The sequence below is a fragment of the Chroicocephalus ridibundus genome, chromosome 13, assembly GCF_963924245.1.
Source record: "Chroicocephalus ridibundus chromosome 13, bChrRid1.1, whole genome shotgun sequence".
NCBI lineage: Eukaryota > Metazoa > Chordata > Aves > Charadriiformes > Laridae > Chroicocephalus > Chroicocephalus ridibundus.
Window position 1 is genome coordinate 2,086,844 of NC_086296.1, and position 14,396 is coordinate 2,101,239.

Consider the following 14,396-nt stretch of genomic DNA (forward strand, 5'->3'; position numbering starts at 1 on the left):
GGAATTGAGTCTTAACTGAAGTACAGCAAAGCTGTGTTGTTCTGGGGATAATGATGTAAATTCATCTTGATGTAAATTCAAAGGCATTTCAGTAGCCTAAATTTTATGAGGTTTTGGTACACAGCGTAATTTGTTTCTGCAAGGAAGCAGGGGAACATCGACTACTCTGGTCACCAGAGATGTGATGCATGCCTGATCCTGCTTCTGTGGACAATACCATAAATTATGGGATACAATGACAGGCAGTGAGACCTTCAATTCTTTAGCTTCATGGGAATAACAGCTGTTATCTTAAGTCAGCCTATGGACAGGCAGACTTAATCTCTGTCTCTGACAGTAGCCAGCAGAAGAGGAACCGTCACTTGGTGCTTCTCATGGGCACGCGCTGCTGCCTGCCTGCCAGGTGGCCATACAGTTTCTCTCGGCTGCTGTGAGACCGGAGGGATCCTAGTGCCTACTTAGAGAAAGAGAGGGGAGGAAGACAAGGCCATGTTTAGGAATTATTTGTTTGTTTTACTGGCATTGTCAATGACACGTAGGAAAGGAGCCATCAGATCCCAAACTGCATTAGCCCAGATACTGTAGCCACCACTTTCCTGTTGGACAACTCTAAACGAAGCGGAGTGAGCACCTTGAGCAGACTGCTTCCATGTCTCTCAGTTGGAAGCAAGATGATCTTGCAGTACCTTGTTGTCTGTCAAAGCCTTTTTGGGATGGAGCCTTCTCCTTCTTGCAGTGTACAGAACAGAGTTGCTTCTTCCCACTCCCAACAAGCAAATGTTGTCTCTGCAGCATGCAGATTTTCTTCTTTTCCTGTTCTCCATGTCTTTTCTTCTTGCAATGGCAACTAGACCTCCTGTTGTATTTCATTGTGTTTATTTTCTTGGTGCCTGTCCCTGGCAAAGCCTTCATTAGCTCTTACCGCTTCCTTTTGCTGTTTTTACAGCATGGTATGCTTTCTCAGCCCTTCAGTTCCATGGTCCTTTTCAAGTGTTATTGCTGCTATTTGTAGTCTTGTAACCTTGCCTGATGCTGCTCAGTGCCTTTACCCACCCTAAATAAATCTTTACTTGATTTCCCTTTTAATTTGACTTCTCCTTTGCCCTCCACCTTGTCATGAGGTCTCTATATGTAGGTTTTACCTTGCCATGTCACACACTCTTCTGCCAGAGAGAAACCAGTAACTTCCTCCTCTCCTCTCCAAAGAGGTCACACTATCCTTAGTTTTATGTCTGTTGCCTTTTCTCTTTATTATCGAGAGAACGTGGCTTAACTCACAGCACTGCATCTCACAAGACTTCATGTGCCCTCTCTGCACAGGCTGAGGGCATTGCTCAGCCTTGACCAGTTAGATTACCTCCTGATGCAGCCTGACCCATGCTGGAATGTGCCTCATTGCTAACTGTGCCGGGACCCTTGGTAACAGCCATAAGAACTTGCATAGGAGAGCTTTTTCTTCTCTTGGTCTCATGATCTTTATTACGTCATCCTATAATGAAGGTGGCTCAAAGCAGCTTGGGTCCTTGCCGAGTAACGTAATTCTCTCAGACTAAATATGCAATGTCTTATGGTTGATGCATCTTCAGTAACATGCATTCAGGTAAGGGAGAGGGACTCAGATTCTAGAATTTGTCCACCTGTCCAGCTGGAAGAAGGTGTTTGAGTTTATATGTTCACTATTCTGTGGTTATCCCATGGATGTTTGACTCTGGATTATGTTTTATCGGCGTTGTAGACTTCTGAAGAGTTCTGTTAAGCTTAACTAGGTCCTGTTGCAGCCTATCACTTTTAGCGAAGTAGCGTGTCAGGATTCCTACAGTCCTGTCACCTCTGGCCTTTCCATCAAAACAGCTGTGTTTTCTTTGTGGGAGGAAGATGAAAGTGATTTTGATGTTAAGAGAATCACAGTTCGGTGGTCCTAATGGTAAATACCAACAATGAGGTCCTCATGGTCTCTGCTCGGGAAGACTTGGAATACATAGAGCTTGCAAATACCTGCCTGGATCAACACCATGGATTAGTGATTGAGCCCTGAGCCCAAGCAATAGGTCCAGCTCTTTCTACTTCTGTGCCATGCCATCCGGCAAGTTGCAGGTCTGTTGCTCTGTTTAATGCCAGCTTCTGTCACTAATTTTTTTCCCACCATCCAGTTGGCTTCTGCTGGAAGTTGTGGTGCCAGTTTAGCAGCAGAGTTTGACAAGCCTCTCTATCTATTTTTGTTGAAGGATACTGGTATTAAGCTGCTCCTCTCCATACTCTGGTCCTGCTTCAACGCCCTTTGTATGCCTCCATGACCTGCTCTGAATTTAATGGAAAATCCTGGTTCTCTGGAGTTTTTTTTTTCTCAGAAAATAAAGCCCAGTCTGCATCTGTAGCTAGTCTGTGCTTTCAAATTTTTAGTCCTTTTGGAGAGGACTGCAAAAAAGACATTGAGTATTCTGCTGAATACTTTCAGTACAACCAGCAGCTTCTGCGTCCTTTCCGAGACATCTCTTTTCAGAATTCTTTAACATCTGAGAATCAAGATGTGTTTTTTAGAGACCGATACTGATTGTGGTTCTGATAGGACAGACCTCCCCCTTTGAGCATTGTAACAGAGTCCTGCTTCCTCATCTTGTTTGTATGGGCAGGCAGTGCAGAATCCTGCAGATTTTTTTCTGGCAAGTGTTCAGGACTACTGTGTCCTTACTGTGATGAGTATGAATAAGTGTCACTGGTTTTGGAACCTTCTGAGTAGGAGGTGATGGTTTCTCTGCCTCTTGTTACAGTCTAATTAGGTTTGTGAGAGGTAGTCTTTAGGTGGTCTTTTATTAATTTCAGCACTCCAGAGGTGACCACTGGGCCTATGAGCTTTCCTGGATATTTTTCCTTGAGGAGGCTGAAGAAAGTCACCCAGCGTACTGCTGAGCCACACAATGGGTTCTATGTACTCATGCCGAGCATAATGCTATTTGTATTCCCCCACTGGGAACAGTGTCTGGTTTCAGATGCTTAGTTAAAGAGCATGAGAAAGAGGGAGTATCACTCAGTGCTCAGCATCTGGCAGCTTCCTGAGACAGAAAATGCATTTGGATGACTGTTTTTGAAGTCATTGACTTGTCCTAATTACACACTGGGCATTAGAAAATTCTTCCTGGCATTCCTGGATTTTACCACTTTAGTTCTGTGTGTGACTTCTATAGTCAGTTAATCAGCTGTAGATTCTTACATTTAGATTATAATTTTGTGCAGGAAATGTTATTGGTAAACCATGCTACACTGATTTTAGGAATTGCTGGTATGCATAATCGGAAATATATGACAGCGATTTAGACAAGCTAAGAATTTGAGATATTTCAGTAAGTAAACTCAAGTTGTCAGCAACTTGATTATGTATTCCTTTTAGGGACACCACTTACTGTTACGTTTAATTCTGATGACAGGACAAAAAGTTTCAGAAAACGTCATACCTGCAAATCCAAATGCTACTGAGCATTCAGATGCCATTCTTTAAACTGTTTCCCTTCATGGGCTGTTACTAAGAGTATGAGTTGTTTGTAGGTGATGTACACTGCCTGCTCGGAAGGCCAACATCCAATATGTTCAGTTCTAGATATCTCACACCTTGAATACTACCACCAAAAGAGCTCCTTGAGTCCTGTTACTGTGAGTAGTGAGAAGGAGTTACTGGCTCCCCACTCCCTCTTGTGTTGTCTGTAAGTATTGTCTTTAAAAGTTAGTATGGAAAAACCACAGCAGACGTGTACTTTATGTGTACGGCTAATGCCCTCTCTAAGGATTCTGGGTCCGCTAGGGAACTCTTCAGATACTAAAACTAAACATGTTCTCAAAACAAAACCTAATTCCTTCAGCTTTAGTTAAACCAGTAGTGCTTTCAAATTAGTGTTTTAAATACCTGTGCTGTTTACTCTGTTCTTTGTTTAAATCTAAAACTTTAGAACTTAGTGGGCTGCTTAAACCTAAGTACTACTCAGTGGAGATGTCTTACCTCTATTTACCAGGTACTTAATAAAACATTTTTCAAAGGCATATAAACAATTAATCGCTGCTTCTGCCTCTGAAAACTTCACTGGGGTCTTTTGTATGGGACAAGACTAGTTGGTTGCATGCTGAAGAAAAATTCAGGTGTCTGTTATATAAATGGAAAAATATTTATCTTATCTTGTCCATCAACTCAAACGTAGCCACAGTCTAAACAGGTGACACTGGAAAACACAGACAAGTCCCAATTCTGTATAAAATAAACTGGATGGTCACACATCAAAGGCTTTTTGTAGCACATAAGAACATATTTAAACAAAAAAAGGAGACACTGCAATACTCCATAGCTTAGAAAAAGAACACCCTCCCCTGCCTTCACCCAAAAAACCACAGTTAAAACATTTGAAAACCTTAGGAGCTCAATGATCCTTATTTCTAATTGTCCCTAGCAGCGACTGACCTGTTCACTTTTCTTTGAGTTTCCCAATCTTTGCTGTGACAATGGAACAAAATTTTACAAGCTGTTAGCATCAGCAAGTTGTTGAGAATAAATGTGTGGGTTTGTTTCTAGGTAAGTGGTTCAGTTGGTGCACACACAGTCACTGTTCAAAGCTCGGCCAAAGGAGATGATCCATATTAAATCACAATGAGCAGCATACTTCATTTAGTCCTGCAAAAGATTAAAGACCTGATTTCAGGTATGGAAGTCTGATTTAGGGTTTGTAGGTAATCCATAGCAACCTGCTCTAATAAAATTCCTGCAGGAGAAATGGCTGAAACTAGAGAATGAGATTTTCTTTTTAAGACAGGGAGTATACTGTGCCAACTGACCATCTTGTTTGCCCCGATTTCCTGTTCCCTGGCGTTGCCCACGTATACCAAGAACACCCCGATCACTGGCAGCTGAACCAGAATGAGGTTACGTGCTTTTTCTCTTGAAACACGCCTGATTTTATGCTAAACTAGCTTCTCTCAATGAAGTGTCTCTGCTGCCCTGTGCTGTCCTCTCCTCCTCTTCGTGCTTCTGCAGCCAGGCCTGTTTATGCACAGCTGAGACTATTAAGTCCACTTCTTTCCCTCCACTAATGGCAGCTTCTGGCTTCCCACTGCAGGTAAATAGAGAATGAACTGTACTATCCAGTGACCTTCTGTAGTGATACGAATGCTCTATGAATAATATAATATTTGTTGACATTTACTTGTGTTTTCAAAAGGGAAACTTCAGTGAAATGCTTGCCCAAACTCTGAATGTTTGCTTTCCAAATGTTTCCATTTAAAACTTTTTGTATGTTCTATGGACTTATTTATGTTAAGGATAACCGTGGGGTGTTTTTTAAGATAACGTTTTGTTTGAAAGTTTGGTGTGGGGGGTTGGATTTTTTGATTGGTTGGTTGGTGTTGTGTTTTTTTGTTTTGTTTTTTAGGGTATGGGTGTTTTAGCTGGTGGTTCTCTGCCTCCTGTGTACGACAGGTTTGCTTTTGGGGGGGGTGGTAATGAAAACTACCCAAGTTTGAGATAATGGTGAAGCTGAGCTAGTGGAAATGAAAACATGCTGTTAGAAAGGGAAGTCACTATGAATACAGAATGTAAGACTATAAGGAAAATACTTGTTTTTCGAGAGCAATTAACTCTTGTTTTGGTGAAAGCAGGCTGCAAGTCCTGATGAGGCCTCTTCTGATAAGGCTAATGAATTATCTGCATGAACTCTTTGTGTATTCTGTTCTTTCAGTGTTGTTATACTTTGGTGAATGATACTGCAAGTTTGGTTTTAACTTGACTAGTGTTAGCTAAGTAGTTATTGAAGGGAAACTTTCTTCGTAGAATGAAACAGAACTGTTTTTTCTTACCAGCGCTGTACATAAACCACCTGCTTAAAATTCTACTGTGGGCCATATTGGAATCATAGAATAGTTTGGGTTGGAAGGGACCTTTAAAACGTTGTGTAGTCCAACCCCCCTGCAATGACCAGGGACATCTTTCATTAAATTAGGTTCCTCAGAGCCCCATCCAACCTGACCTTGACCACTTCCAGGGATGGGGTGTCTGCCACCTCTCTGGGCAACCTTGGGCCAGTGTTTCACCGCCCTCATGGGAAAAAATGTCTCCCTTATATCTAGTCTGAATCTGCCCTCATGTTGTTTAAAACCATTACCCCATGTCTCAACCGCATCACTCAGCTTGGTGTCACCCGCCAGCTTGCTGAGGGTGCACCTGATCCCACTGTCCATGTTGTTGATGAAGATATTAAACAGGACTGGTCCCAATTCGGACGCCCGAGGGACACCACTCCTCACTGATCTCCATCCAGATATTGAGGCGTTGACCCCACTAGTCTCTGGATACAGCCAATTCCTTATCCATCAAATAGCCCATCCATCAAATCCAGATCTCTCCAATTTAGACAGAAGGATCACTCCATCATAGAAAGCTACTAGGTTGGTCAGGCGAGACTTGCCCTTGGTGAAACCATGTTAGGAAGGTGTTTATTTGGGGGAAAGTGGAGGAACCTCCTTTTCTCCTTTATTCATTCATTCTTTAATTGCTGATCCATTTCATTAGCCAAAATGTAGGCTTTTCCCTTAAATATTCCATATTCTACTTAAAGTTAACTGCTTTTTTCACAGGATGAGGATATGAAGAATAAATTTCAACAGCTACTTGCTCAGACACATACCAGTATGAATCCACCACAAACATCAAAAATGGTACGTGTAACAGGTTATTTCAAAATTAATACTTGAGGTGTTGAGAAATGAGATTTCAAAGTAATCCATAATAAGAAAATCAGTTAATTTTGAGAATTTAGAGAAATGTGAATTTTGGCTGTATTAATTTGTCTGTTAATTATCTCTGCTTTCTGAATGGAAGCAATGGACTTCTGTGCTTTGGCAAGACACTTTATTTAAATGTACAGAAACAGTCTCCGAGGCTTTAAAGGATTATTCATCTATTTAAAATCAAATTGTTGAACGTGTATTTTTTGATGGATGCAAGTCACAAATGTTTAGTATTCAAGGAAAAATTCTCATGTTAGTGAAAGGTCAGAAATGGTATTGTGACATTCATGACCAGGTGCTAATTAGGACAATTTTAAACAGTAGTGGAAGATAAAGCTGGGGGCAGTGCCTTACATGAGAAGGATCAAATATAATTAGATAGATCTTGGTAGAGAAATGTTTTAGATATGATGCTTTTTTGGTCACAGAAAGGAGGTTTTATCCAACATCTGTAATTCTGTAGCAAGCAAAACAGTCAGGCTCTGTCTCCCCTGATTTAATGTAGCCGTCCTGCTGGATCTTTCTTTTAGCCAACCACCACAGGAAAGCGTCTTCACGAAAACGAGGAAGAATCGGTCTCTTCTAAGCGTGCCATTCCCTCTACATCATATCAGAAAATGAGGTGAAAAAAGAGAAAGTGACTTTTGTTAATTGTAGCTTTTTTTATGGAAAGCAGATTTTTTTATTTAAGAGAAAATAATGGAATAACTGTTGAAGATGCAATTGATAAATAAAAATAACTTTGTAAGACTGAAGCGACCGCTGTGTATGTGTGAGAATCTACACAAATAGTCATGTTCCAGTTCATCCAGCTGTCTGACTCCAGGAGAGAATCAGAAAAACTCATCAACGAAGTTAGTAAAAATTTTTAGGCTCACTTCATCATCACCTACATTCTTTGTTCCTTCTGTTCCGGTTTCTAGGTCAGGCATGGAAATAATGCTTAGTCCTCACAGATGAAAAAGCAACACTACGCTTGCTGAGCTTTTGCCTGAGACATAGTATTTATTACCTGACACAAAACGCTGCCGACAGACCTCTGAAGACACTTTTAATATTCAGTTTTGATGTAAAACTACTGATGGAGCTTGAGGTGCTCTGTATTTCAGACAGAGATAAATGCTAAATATTGGGCTGGCAGAATCGAGGGTTGTGATCTGGGAAGGAGTGGATAACTCTTGCTCTGAAAGCCTGTCCTCTGCATGGAGTTTCTGACCGCGCTCTTCTTGAAAAGCGTGTACTCTGTTTATTTCCCTTAGGATGGACTAAGAGGAAACATGATAACAAACGATGTAAGGAAGATGCGTAAGTTCCTGCCAGACAAGATCTAGGACTTGAACCGAGAGATAAACAATTTTAAATTTGCTTGTCTGTTAAGTGAAAATTTTGGACTGTGTGCCTCTTACTAAAGGATATTAATTTCTTTATTGACTAAGAGGGAGCAATTTAGTAACTTTGTTCTAAAACACACATCTTCTGGTTAAAGGCACTTACTGCAAATTGATGTAGAAAGAATAAAGCCTGATGTGTTACGAAATAAACCAATGTCAAGTGAGAATTAAACCACTCAGGTTTTCCCATATGTGCCTATTGCAGAGATCTTGTGTGTTTTGCAATATTTGATATTAACCATGGTTAATGATAAAATGGCAGTTCTTGTACATTCATAATGTTCTTAATGAACTGGGTGGAGGAACATCCATGGGCAGCTAGATGAAAAAAAATGCCACAGGTTCAAATCCACTCCAGATGCAGAGGGGTGGTAAAACAGAAGAAATGCGTGTCTGTCCTCAAACGACATTCCCGTTCTGGTGCACGTGTGTGACTGGCATAGCCTCAGCATGGGCTGGTACTTGCTGTGGCTCATCTGAAGTAGAGGGGAATACTCAGCTGCTGTTTCCTAGATAAAAGAATCAAGGAGTAGGTGTGTTTGGGCGAAGTTTGCGATCTGGTGAACTGCAAAAGTCGGTACCTTTGGGATTTGGTTACCAATGATTTTAAAAAGACCTGCATCATTACAGATGAGAAGATAATTCATTAGCTACTACTTACACTGCAAATTAACTGTAATTGGTCTTTAGACATAAATAGAAAAGTTCTATAATTTATTCCCCTGTCTTTTTTGCATCCAACTATTGTTAGATTTTAACTGCCTTGCTTGGATCCTTTCCCTGATTCCTGACTAAGACCTACTTTCTAACAAAATCTCAATTTTGATCTTACTCATTTGAAGTCAAACCTTTGAGACGATGGCTGTGTGTTCATCATTTTATGGCAGAAAGCTTTCCGAAGTTTCAGGGTCTTAGGTTTTTTCCGAGAAAGACTAAGTTTGGGAGGTTCCACTACGGTAAAGTGGCATCCAATTTTGACTTAGACAAGACAAGAAAGTATTATTTCTTTATTGTCTATTACTCACAGCAGGGGCATCTTCAGCGTAATCTGCTTGCCTGTTCACCAGGCTTGGGTCTACAGCACTTGGAAGGCTTGGGTTGGATGCCGGCTGTACCGAAGCGATGAGGAGGCGAAGGCTGAGCGTGGCAGTGCCCGGTGGGAGCGATGGCCTCGGTGCCCCGTGTCGCTGGTGACTCTGGAGAGGCACCGTCTGCAGCCCCGCTTACCCCCGGCAGATGTTGCTCGGGGAGATGCTCTTCGCCTTTCCGGCAATACAGCGATTTGGGAGCTGCGTTCTCCCGAAGACGGGGCTCGGAACGGGCGGGCTGGTGCCTAATTCTTTTTGTGTGGCCCGTGCGGAGGCCGGGCTCGCCCCCAGCCCCGCCGGGCCCTCGGGCCGAGGAGAGGCGGCGGGGCAGCGCCGAACGGGCCGCCTCGGGCGGGGGAGGCCGGGCTCCAGCCGCAGGACGTCCGGAGCGGGCCTGGCGCCGGCGGGCGGGGGGCGGCCGGGGTCCGACCGGGGCCCAGCCCCGGGGGCGGGGCCGGGGGCAGTGCGGTTCCCTCAGAGCCGGGCCCGGAACGTGGCGCCGCGGGCCGGGCGGCTGCGAGCGGGATCGGCCCGGCGGGGGGCGGCGGCGGCCCCCTGAGGAGGAGAAGGAGGAGCCCGCAGCGCCATGGAGCAACAGGCGCCGCCGCCCGCCCCGCCGGGGGCCGTAGCGGGGGGCCGGGCTCGGCGACGGCGGGAGCGGGACGCGGAGCCTCCCCGGGTGAGTCGACGCCGGACGGGCGGCGGGCGGGAGCGGCGGCGGGAGCGGCCCCTCGGCCCGAGGAGGCGGGAAGGAGCCGCCGGGCCGGGCCGGGAGCGATCCCTGCCCGCGGACGTCGGAGGGAAGCTGCGGGGCGCGGGCGGGCCGCTGTCCCGGCCCGGAGGGGCCGGCGGGCCGCGGGGCGGCGGGATGGAGCCCGGCCGGCGGCGAGGTGAGGCGAGGGGCCGGGCGGCGGCGGGGCGGCTCCCCCGGCGGGTGCCCGGCGGGGCTCCGGGGCCGCCAGGCCTCGGATGCAGCCGCGGTGTCCCGGCCGAGCGCTGGGCTCCCCTCGCCCCGGAGCTCCCGACGGGCCCGGGCCGCTGGGCTGCGGTGGGGAGCTCGGCGGCCGCCGGTCCTTGCGAGTGCCGGCGCTTGGCGGTCGCCGAGGGGGACGGGGGTGGGCTGCGGGACCTGCTGTCGCCTGTGGGCAAGTAATTCCGTGACCGTGTTTTAGCCCGCTGGAGCAGGCACCCTTCTGCGAGAGAGGGGACGCCACCAACGTGAAAACTGGCTTCTCTCCGGGCTGTAGGAGAAGCAAAAACTGCGCTTGTCTTGTGAAAATCTTGAAACTTTCTTTTGGTGTTTCAGATGTACTTTGTAGTGCTGCAGGGTTTATTACCCTGGTGGAACTAATGGTACAAACACACGTTCTCCAGCAGACCGTACCTCAGCTGGGCATCCCGGCCATTGGAAATGCTGTCAGTAACAGGGTTGTGGGAGCCTTATACGGACCTGTACCTTTGTTACAGGTTTGGAGTCTGGAGGCTGGATTCAGCCAGTGCATCTTGGATGACAGGAAGGGACCTTAATGTGGTTCTGTTCGTTCACTGGAATACAGATTGGCAATTAAGGACGAGGTGTGTTATCCCCATCAGCAGCCCATGCTCCTATAGTTTGATGTTGCAGCCATCGGGATGTCCCTGTTTGTCCCCAGAAAACTGGGAGTTGTAATGGCTGGGTGCCTCTGCCTTCCTGTCCTTCCTCCTCCTCTTTCCCTGGAGCAGTTAATGTTTATTTTTGGATGTCTTTCATTTTTCTTGGAGGTTTGCACAGTCTTAGACACTGTTGTCCCTCTTGTGCTTTCTTCTGGTGTTGAACAAGAGCTCTTCAGGTGCTAATGAAACCCTTTATAGGTTCTTTGAAAAGAGTTTTTTGATAAATGGATGAGTGGGTGTGCCTTGAATATCGAAAGATTTCTGTCAGCAGTAGGGTTGGAAATCTAAACTTGTTTGGAGGAGGGGAATTTGTCTGATATAAATGCACAGTCGTGTGTTTTCTGAAGTCCTAGGTCACACTAGTATATAAGACTACTGATTATTATTAGTAATAGCAATATTAATGATTTTTATTACTGATACTCTGTACTAGAAAATCTGAATTTTCAAGAGGTGAAATCCACTGCTGCGACAGCATCAGTCTGTGTACGTATTTCTATCTCTGACAAAACCACCACTAACCCACGTCCCTCAGCACCACGTCTACATGTCTTTTAAATCCCTCCAGGGATGGTGCCTCAACCACTTCCCTGGGCAGCCTGGTCCAATGCTTGACAACCCTTTTGGTGTAGAAATTTTTCCTAATATCCATCCTAAACCTCCCCTGGTGCAACTTGAGGCCATTTCCTCTTGTCCTATCAAGTACCAACCTACCTGTCTGTCAGTGAACACAGTTATTGCCGTTGTGCTCCTGGGTGGCACGTGTCCCTTCAGAGAAGACAACAGTTGTAGTACAGCAATTGAATGGCTTGGGGCAGACCACAAAAACGTGGTCCACCTGCTGCTCTAACAGGTCTTCCTTAAGCGACTTTCCTGTTGAGATGCGACTTTCCTGAGCTTTTGCTGTATTACGGATTCCTCAGCCCATCGTTACTGTGTCTGCCCGTGTCTGACTGATGGTTCAGCGGAAAAGGTCAGATTCTTCATTAATAATCGATAATTTAATTATTATTCACAGTAACTAAATTCAAGGCTTGTGCTCCCTTTATTTAGCTTATACTGGATCTTTCTTTTACATTAATGATAGGTCTGTTGGATGGCAGTGGGAGCAAACGACTCTTTAGGCTTAGGAGGTCAACTTTTATTTCTTTTCTATGTCTCCGTGTCATACTGACATGAGAAAGAGAGTTCCTTTCTGCTTTAATCTCTCATTCTTCTTCATCGCAATTTTTGCATTACTTTTCACTTCTTCTGTACAGTGTTTTCACTTTTTCTCCTATTCTTTAAGAATTTTGACTCTTTCATATTCTTCCTTTGAAATAATTGACAGTAACACACTGTATGTTGATGCCGAGGGCCTGTTCCTGATCTCTAAGGGCGCTCTCTAACGAGGTTAGCAAGGACCTGGAAAATTTCAACTTCTGAGTTTGTCTTAGGCTTTCAGCATGCTCAGACACAAACTTGAGTTGGCATTCGTTAATTTACTTTTGAAGGTTATCTCTGAGACCAGTGAAACTAGATTTTTGTTTTTTTTTTTTCCTGAGAAAAGGAAAAAGGTAAATGTTCCCCGTTCAGTTAGAGTCTGTTTTGCAGGCTGCGTGAACGCATCACGCGGGGCTCCGTGGCCTGTGTGTTTGACATCGTTGTGCTAAAGTTTCAGTAAGTATATGCTGACTTCCAGCTGCTCTTACAGTGGAAGCATTCTGAATACATAAAACTAAATAATCTATCTATATTATAAGTACATAAATATATTATACAATATATATTTCATGTATTTTTTCTAACTTCCAACTAACTGACTGTCGGTGTTGTATGAGGATTGGTCTGTTCTAGGCATCTCTAATGCATCTATTACAGTGGATCCAGCCTTCTATGGCACAGACATAACTTTTAGACAGAGTCTTGTCTCTCTCTTTATTTAAAAATTAAAATCTTAAGAGTTGAGTATTTTGTGTTTGCTTTCAGTTGCTGTTAAATTATGATGAAAGCACTGTTCTTAATTTCAGAGCGAGTTTTTTAAAAATTTAAATGTTCTTTACAGTACTTGAGAATTCAGTTAGAACTTACTGAACGTTCAAGGTGTATGTGTCATTTCAATTTCATGTTCAATAGACCTCTGTGAATTTATTTCATGTTTTTAATTACTTTTTTAATCCATTATTACTATTGTCATTTGTAACACCTGGGATAATTCTGCATTTTAACTATATGGCATGTGTAAGATTACTTCAGTTGGTTTTCTTTTATCTTCTGCCTGTTTGATGCCTCTCTGTTTCTGTAAAATAGTGAATAATTGTTCCCTTTATCTTCCCCGTACTTTTCTCAATTTTTATAGGCATTTGACTGACTTCCTTCAATTCTTTTCTAACTTTCATAGACTGTCTTTGGATATGAGCCTGATCCATGTCTGATTATCTGTTACCCATCTCTTACCTTTTCTGCTTGTGTATCCTTATGTGTTTGGTGGTGGGATCAAAACTGAACGCGGTGTTTAAAATGCGCTTCCTATTGTAGCTTTTGAGAATGGCATAATTGTTTCCTGTTCCTCCTTTCCCAGAGGTGCTCATTCTTTTCCTTGTCTCTTTGCCTGTTCATGAGCACGGAGACAACGTTTCCAGGAGAATTTCTCCAAGGACTCTAAAATGTCTTTTGTGAGGGGGAAGGGGATGTTTGGGGCCAGTTATTGTGATAACAACTAAGGATTTCTTTTTTTCCCAGTCACTTTGCATTTACTGATATTGAGTGTCATCTGCTACTTATTTCCCAGAGTACGCTGAAGAATCCTCTGTGCTCTGGGCAGTCAGTTTTACATTTGGCTGTCACTTTGCTTCCTTAGTTTGTGGTTTCAGTAGCTGACCTGTGCCTGGAGCAGTTTGGGTTAGATCGTGGAGAGGCCCTGAAAGTTGTATGCCACAGTCAGAAAATAAGAAAGACAAATCTTGAATTCGAGGTCTTTGATTCATTAGGCAAATTTGCCCAGAAATTTGTGAGTGCCGTCCACACTCATGTTGTCCCTCATCTTCTCTCTTGCCCATATAGCCTTGTATGCATTTCCGAGTCTGCTGATGGGTACGGCTGCCGTCGAGAGGCACCAGCAGAGCCCTGAGGACGAGGCTGCAGGATACTGTTTCAGAGCTCAGATAAATTGGTGGGTTTTGGTGGTTAATCCTTTAGAGTAAGGTAAAACCTGTCTTTTACCCTGAACGTACCTGACCGGTTCTGTGTTGGGGAAAATCTCTCTTAATAAGCCTTACACATAACTGACTGAAGCTTTGAAACATTAACCTGCTCCCTGTTTTCTCAGAAGTTCACGAAAGAAGGGTTTATTTGTACATAATAAATAGTACATATAATGGGAAATAAAATAATCCTGCGATGAGACACTGCTCACCTTATAAAAAGGACCATAGTTTTTATTATCTTTTAGTACAACGTGGTCCAGAAGGATCAAGGACCTCGTGGACACAGGTACTCAAAGGAGGAGTCGCCCGCTCTCGGTGAG

The 14,396-nt window shown here is 44.2% G+C and overlaps 2 protein-coding genes across 12 annotated transcripts in view; both read left to right on the forward strand.

Moving 5' to 3' along the window:
• Positions 1-8,284, forward strand: part of CHEK2 (checkpoint kinase 2) — a 19,711-nt gene extending 11,427 nt beyond the window's left edge. For 3 of the 11 annotated variants that reach the window (XM_063351157.1, XM_063351156.1, XM_063351158.1), the window contains exons 14-16: positions 3,541-3,645; positions 6,607-6,687; positions 7,290-8,284. In XM_063351157.1, coding sequence (XP_063207227.1) covers positions 3,541-3,645; positions 6,607-6,687; positions 7,290-7,385 — 282 coding nt within the window. In that variant the 3' untranslated portion in view covers positions 7,386-8,284. Of the gene's footprint in view, positions 1-3,540; positions 6,688-7,289 lie in introns of those variants that run through there. The other 8 variants (XR_010073171.1, XR_010073174.1, XR_010073175.1 and 5 more) reach the window with 8 other exon arrangements.
• Positions 8,285-9,755: 1,471 nt separating this feature from the next.
• The window catches only part of TTC28 (tetratricopeptide repeat domain 28), a 171,550-nt gene continuing 166,909 nt past the window's right edge, over positions 9,756-14,396 (forward strand). Inside the window, exon 1 of the mRNA XM_063350762.1 lies at positions 9,756-9,917. Coding sequence (XP_063206832.1) covers positions 9,825-9,917 — 93 coding nt within the window. The 5' untranslated portion in view covers positions 9,756-9,824. The remainder of the gene's footprint in view (positions 9,918-14,396) is intronic.